Source organism: Tachysurus fulvidraco, chromosome 14, assembly GCF_022655615.1.
Source record: "Tachysurus fulvidraco isolate hzauxx_2018 chromosome 14, HZAU_PFXX_2.0, whole genome shotgun sequence".
Classification (NCBI taxonomy): Eukaryota; Metazoa; Chordata; class Actinopteri; order Siluriformes; family Bagridae; genus Tachysurus; species Tachysurus fulvidraco.
This window is the reverse complement of record NC_062531.1, coordinates 26,522,081-26,529,580: the sequence shown is the minus strand read 5'-3', so window position 1 is coordinate 26,529,580 and position 7,500 is coordinate 26,522,081. Positions and strand designations below refer to the sequence as shown.

Below are 7,500 nucleotides of genomic sequence, written 5' to 3'. Positions count from 1 at the left end.
GAGAGAGAGAGAGAGAGAGAGAGAGAGAGATGAGATGAGTTTCTGTGTAAATTATTTGGAAAAATGCATTTGGTTCTGACTCTTTTCTTCCCCCGCTCTTTCTTTCTCATTATTTTCCCCTCTTACAGACCCTTCACTCCACACACACACACACACACACACACACACACACACACACACACACACACACACACACACACACGCACACACGCACACGCACAGATTAGGTGATAAATGTGTGTTTCTCTAATCACTTTCTTTTGTCTGTATCTTTTTGCAACATTTTTACTGTAGAACTTAAATTAAAAAATAAAAATACGCTCATTATTATATTACTACATTTTTACTTATTATATTTATTTTAAATATTATTTTTTAATTGTTTAAACACCAATAAAACTGCTGTAATGAATCCATTTACTTGTTTGTTTATTCTGTGTTTTTGATGTGTATCGCATCGCTATAGCAACACTAACATCTGTGTTTGATTTTATTCTGTTGTCGGGGGCGGAGCTGGGTTACTGTGGCCCCTCCCCCTCATTATCTCTCCAGACTGGAAGTTTTCTTGTCTGCTTGTTCTCTCTCTCTGTTCCTGTCTCACTCTCTGTCTTCCTGCCTGTCTCACTCTCTGTCTCTTTCTCTCTGCACCCCCCCCCTCTCTCTCTCTCTCCCTCCCCATCCCTCGCTCCTTCACTCACCTTCCCGAACTGGTCGAAGTACTGCTTTACATCGTCGATGGTGGTGTTCACTGATAATCCTCCCACAAAGATCTTCTTCGTTCTCGTCACCAGCTGAAAGACAGATGACGGACGTGTGTGTGAGGGAACGCTATCAGGAATTCCCACATCACATAATTACACAACAAAGGGAGCACCTGAACACTTACTGTAGTGTGCACTACTTATCAAACTCCCTTTACTGCTCAGACACTTAACTCACCTTCGGCTGAGCTCGACGAGGGAACGCCACTTTCGGATCGATCTAAAGAAAAGAGCGGAGAAAAAAAACCAAACATTTAGCAAAACAGGAACATGGACTACATTCCTGATTGCTCTTGAAATCAACGTGTGTTTCTGCCTCACTTCGTTTTTACATTAATACAGTAACATGTTAAAGAACATTTAGCTAATCATCACTAATAAAATGTGTGTCTAAGACTTAGCAGGCAGAATTGCTATGCTAAACCGTGTGCTATTTTGTTTACTATTTTAACATGCTAGTTAGTAAAATGCTAAACATTAAACACTGGCTAATATGCTAACACGTGCTAGTGTGCACTAAGCTAGCTAGATAGCATGTTTGGCTAAATTACATATAGCTTTATGTTACACTGTGGCACTAATTAATCATTTGGGACTAATAGCCTGACATGATGTGTGATTGGTTGTTGCTTTTGATGACATCATCACCTTCAGAACAAACACTTGCCCTGGTGTTTATATAGTAAAGCAAAAATAAAAGATCTGATTACTGACTTATGTTAATGGGAGAAAATAAAGAAAAAGAATGAGAAGAAATATTAGACTGTGAAAGAGAGATAAAGCAGTAAGGAGTGAAAAAAGCAGGATAAAGATCAAAGACAAATAATGAAAGATTAACAGATTAAAGAAAGAAAGAAAGAAAGAAAGAAAGACACGGATATAAAAGATGACAGTGAGACAGGTGGAAAGACAGAGAGAGAGAGAGAGAGAGAGAGAGAGAGAGAGAGAGAGAGAGAGAGAGAGAGAAAAATGCAAAATAATGAAGTGAATGCGTTACAGAAAAAACAAGTGAATGAGAACAAAACGACAACAAACTGAAATGGACAGGAAAAATAGAAAGAGAGAGAGAGAGAGAGAGAGAGAGAGAGAGAGAGAGGGAGGTGGTAAGTGATGGGGAGAGAGTTTATAAATGAAAGAGAGAAAGTGAGAGAGAAGGGAAAGGCGAGAGAGAGACAGAGAGAGAGAGAGAGAGAGAGAGAGAGAGAGAGAGAGGAGAGAGAGAGGAGAGAGAGTTTCTGTGTGAACAGGCGAGGACAAAGAGGACGAGGGAGTAGAAAAAGTTCTCTGGTTACCAGGAGAGAAGAAAAGACGAGGAGAAAGAAAAGAGAGCGAGAGAGCGGTGGGACTCTGGGGGCTGCCAGTCCCATCTGTCACTGAGTGGAGGAGAGGGTCACACACACACACACACGGACACACACACGGACACACACACGGACACACACACACACCTCGCATAATAACGCAACATGAAGAAAAGAGAAAGAAAAGAGGAAAGAGGAGGAAGCGGTGACCCACACACCACGCTAAACACACACAAACACACACACTAACACACCCTAACACACATGCTAACAGAAAGTCAGCCATGTTTTCTTTCTTTCTTTCTTTCTTTCTTTCTTTTTTCAGCATTTTCCATTTAAAATGCTTCAGAAATTATTACAGAACCTGTTTGTGTCTGAATTTCAGAATCTTCCCCGAGGGCTCACTAGCTTTAATGCTAAGGCTCTACAGGACTGTAGGCTAGTCAGCAGTGACATTATAGATTACAAATCTGTCACAACATCCAGCCGGTGTGTTTACATTAGTCAGAGATTTTACTTAATAGAGACTGAAAAAAAATTCAGGACTTGTTTCAGAAATATTTCCTAAATACACATCTCTAACTAGCTATCAAATAAAGCTAGCTGGCTAGCTAAACCCCACAGAGTGGCTAAATATAACTAGCTTAAAAGCCTGCTAGTTAGCAAGCACTACTCTATAAAATAGAATATTGTATTGTAAATAATTTTGTGTTTCACTGAGCGAAGCTAAACGTCTACAGAACCGAGCTAGCTAGCTTGTAAACGCTATTTCACATGATGTTGTATTGTACAAGAAAATGTTTGAAATGTATAAATTCCTGAAGCTACATTTATGATGCTGCCTTCAATTTTCTTCCCCTAATGTGGCTTCCAACAGATTTTTAGCTCAAATACTTCAGAAAGTGGTGGAGCTTAAGTTCAATCGTGAATCGAATCGTAATAGCTTAGCTAACATTTACTTGCATGCTAGCACACTCTGGCTAGGTACTTTACATTGTATTAATTGCTTAAGCGAGAACGTTTGCTTAGCTAACAAGTTAGCAATGCTGTTTTTGAGTAGCTAGCTAACCGTAGCTAATACGGCTGATTTATTTAATTATAAAGCTTGTTAAAGTTATGAAGCAAACTAAAGTAGTGGAATGTGGTGATGTCACAGGATTGATACCGTTGTTCAATTGCAACTTAAGCTCCGCCCACCACACAGGGTTTACAGCTGATTTCAACAGACTGTCAGATTGCAGACACACACCATGTGCAGAAAAATCAAACCAGTCAATCACGACCAAGACGCTATACATGAATACAGAAGTCCAGAAAAGTAGGACATTATATCATCATTATTATTATTATTATCATCATGATTATTCTTTTATTTTCAGTTCCGTTGTCTCAAGATTGAAACATGACCCTTCTCATGAAAGAGAAAAACAGCAGCTAGGAAGCTAAAGCTACTTCTTTACCTCCTTATTTAGCTTTAAACTATTTTTTAAAACAAACAAACAAACAAACAAACAAACATATATATATATATATATATATATATATATATATATATATATAAAACTAGTCTATTTTTGTGCTAGCTAAGTAAGTAATGCTGTATACTCTGTAAATGCTCTCACACAATGATTAGCAGTGTAAAAATAATTGTGCTTATAAGTTCGTTTGCTTGCTAGTTATAGCTAGTTTTTACACACTTGTTTAATAAGATAATGTCATTTACTTTGTAAAATAATTTGCTCAAAAGCTCAAATACTAATTCTATATATCAGCCTTAAAGATAGCGTGTGTGAGATTCTGCTAATCTACGATAGATCGTATGCTAGTTTCCTGCTAATTTAGCGTGTTAATTTTTGATAACTCTAATTTTTTATTAGTATTTGCTTAAAAAAAAAACAAAAAAAACAAAACAAGCACTTGAGATAACAGAAGAGAAAATATATAAAGAACCTAAATGTAAATGTCCTTCCTGTCTGGACTTGTGTAATATTAGTCTAGAAACTTCTCTAGTTGAGCGCTAGTACCCAGGTCTATTCTACGTCATGCTGTACTGAGGTTAAAGGGCGAGAAGACGGTGAAGGCAGCACAGCGCTAGTAGATTAGTCTCAGTCTTCAGAGCGAAGCTACGCTAAAAGAGCTAGCACGTCCCGGCACTACAGCCCTGACGGCTCCGTCCCAAACTAGCGCTCGCTCTACAGAACAGAGTGAAGGCGCTAGGCTAAATCCGCACACAGCAAATCAGATGCTACGGTTTTAGGACTAAAGTCTCTAATCTAGGCTGGACATAATCACCTCGAGTCACGCCTGAGGTCCCAACACTCCTGTGTACGGTCAGACACACACACACACACACACACACATACACACACACGGATCAACATACAGCAGGTGACACTGAAGTGGAGTAAACACGCAAAAGGTCAAGGGTCATACATTGTTTATAAAAAGAAAAGTTTATGACATAAATAAATGTAAATAAATTAACAAATAATTAAATCTCATAAATTAAATTAAAAATGCCTCGTTTCAGAGTGCTGAGTTTTTTGTTTAAAAAAATATTGTAAAAAACATTTTTATTTTAAATCTATTCACATAAAAACATTCTAAATAAATAAATCAGAAATGGATAAATGTTTGTGCTAAAATCATAAAGACGATGTAATCTCGTGCCTTTACACCAGACTTTACACCAGACTTTACACCAGACTTTACACCAGACTTTACACCAGACTTTACACCAGACTTTACACCAGACTTTACACCAGACTTTACACCGCACCTCGAGAGCCATTAGAAGCAAAGACATGAAGAGATGAATAAAAAAGTAAAGTGTAATATTTTAGGAAAATCCACATCATTGTTCTGTGGCATGCAGCCAAAATCACTGCAGTCACATGACAGTTGACTTTACCTCAGTATAAACTAATACAGATTATACACACTGTGTGTGTGTGTGTATGTTTAGTGTGTGTGTGTTTATGTTTAGTGTGTGTAGGGGCCGTGGCGGTGTGAAGCGAGCTGTGTTTCCATTCACACCATGAATAAGAATCCTCTGTGATTTGAGCAAAACACACACACACACACACACACACACACACACACACACACACACACACACACACACACACACACAGGCCACACCCCTGCTAGTTAAACATCTTGTGTGTGTTTTAATGAATGGATGATGAAAATCATTAAAAACACTCAAAAATCCACAAGTTTTACTCTATGTGGACCCCCCACACACACACACACATGCTCATACACACACACATGTTTACACACATAGGCGTACACATGTTCACACACACACACACACACACCTTCACATCTTCGCACGCACACACACACATGTTCACACACACACGTTCACACACACACACACACACACACACACACACACACACACACACACACACACACACACACCTTCACACGCACAAACACACATGCTCACACACACACACACACCTTCACACGCACACACATGTTCACACACACACACCTTCACACGCACACACACACACACACACACACACACACACACCTTCACACGCACACACACACACATGTTCACACACACGCACACACACACACACGCACACACACACACACCTTCACACGCACACACACACATGTTCACACACACACACACGCACAGTTGGATGAAGACACTCGTGTCTGTTTGTGTCAATCCTGTATACACAGATCTGATTAGCTCTGATTTCTCTCTCTGACTATTTTCATGTTTCTGTTCTAATCTTCTTCCTTTCAGCTTTTCTCAGATCAACAGTTTCTATATATTTTAAGTCGTTCTCTTTTTGTGTCCATTTATTTCTCTTTTCCTCTCTCTCCTTTCTTCTGTGGACCTTAATTCCTCCATGTTTCCTTGTTCCCTCACTCCTTCATGTTCTCTCACTTTTCCAACTTCTCTCTCCACGTCTTCTCTCGTTCACTAGTCTCTCCATTCGTTTTCTTACACAGAAAGATTATCTGAGTGTTTTCAGGAATGTGATCCTGGAGAGCGGTTCAAATAGGTCAGCAGGACACACACACACACACACACACACACACACACACACACACACACACACACACACACACACACACACACATACACACACGCACACACACACACACGCTCAGACACACACACGCACACGCAAACACACACATACACACACACACACGCACATACACACACACACACACACACACACATGCAAACACACAAAAAGATCTATTTGTCTGAAGGGAACTGTATATGAGAAAAGAGTTTACCTGTATTCTCACTGCAAACACAACAGCTTAACCTCACACACACACACACACACACACACACACACACACACACACACACACACATACACACACACACACACCCACACGCACACACACACACACACACGCTCAGATGTTTACAGGAAGAGATGAGAAAGTTTTTCTCCCTCTCATCCCCCACTCCCTCCCTCTCTCCCTCCCTTTATTCGACCCCCTGGGGGAGCGACTCCATGGTCACCGTGGCAACCAACGGGCACCATTGTCCCAGGCTGACAAAAGCTTCTGCACACACACCCACTTACACACACTTACACTCATAGAGAGACACACACACAAACTCTCTCTCTCGAATGCTTTACATTCACACGTTCAAAACTTTTAACTGTCTAAACACCTCGTTTTTGCGACAGAAGTGAGAATCACATCCTGCTCCGGGAAACATCGTCAAATCAATCTCGCTGAAAGTGGACAAATATCCCGTGCGGGGTTTGGGGTTACCATAGCGATCACAACTCTTCCCTGACAACTTCACAGAGGGAGGGGAATGCAGCCTTTCTCTCTCTCTCTCTCTCTCGCTCGCCCGCTCTCTCCACGCCAGGCCAAATCTGGGCCTAATTGATTTTGACTTCGAATAGCACTAAGAGCTTTCTCTCTCTCTCTCTCTCTCTGTCTCTCTCTCTGTGTGTGTCTCTCTCTCTGCCCCCCCCAAACACACACAATGGTTCGTCCTATCTAGAATATTCGTAATATCAGATTATCCAAAGGTCTCAACTATTATCTCTCTCCCAGAAAGAGAGAGAGAGAGAGAGAGAAACATAGAGAGAGAGAGAGAGAGAGAGAGAGAGAGAGAGAGAGAGAGAGAGAGAGAGAGAGAGAGAGTCTTTATTGTGTGTGTCCTTTTACTTCCCTCAAAACCTTCCAATTTTCCTGCAGGTGCTTGTGGGGGAAAAACCACATCTCTCGTGAGTGAACACTTCAAGTTAACAGTCTGGGAAACACAACCTGAGGCCACGGAGTGGAAACAAACGCAACACAACACAAATCTGTAACACGTCAACAGGTGAGAGAGCAGCAGAGCTCTGAAGTGTTGAACAAAACAACACCATGTTATAGATCTCACAGTAAACAACGTCACAGTAAACAACGTCACAGTAAAC

The 7,500-nt window shown here is 40.7% G+C and overlaps 1 protein-coding gene across 2 annotated transcripts in view; it reads right to left on the bottom strand.

Moving 5' to 3' along the window:
- The window catches only part of msi1b (musashi RNA binding protein 1b), a 19,221-nt gene that overhangs the window by 9,213 nt on the left and 2,508 nt on the right, over positions 1-7,500 (bottom strand). For both annotated transcript variants that reach the window (XM_027140345.2, XM_027140344.2), the window contains exons 5-6: positions 940-981; positions 699-791 (exon numbers count right to left, since the gene is read on the bottom strand). In XM_027140345.2, the coding sequence (XP_026996146.1) occupies positions 699-791; positions 940-981 (135 nt within the window). The remainder of the gene's footprint in view (positions 1-698; positions 792-939; positions 982-7,500) is intronic.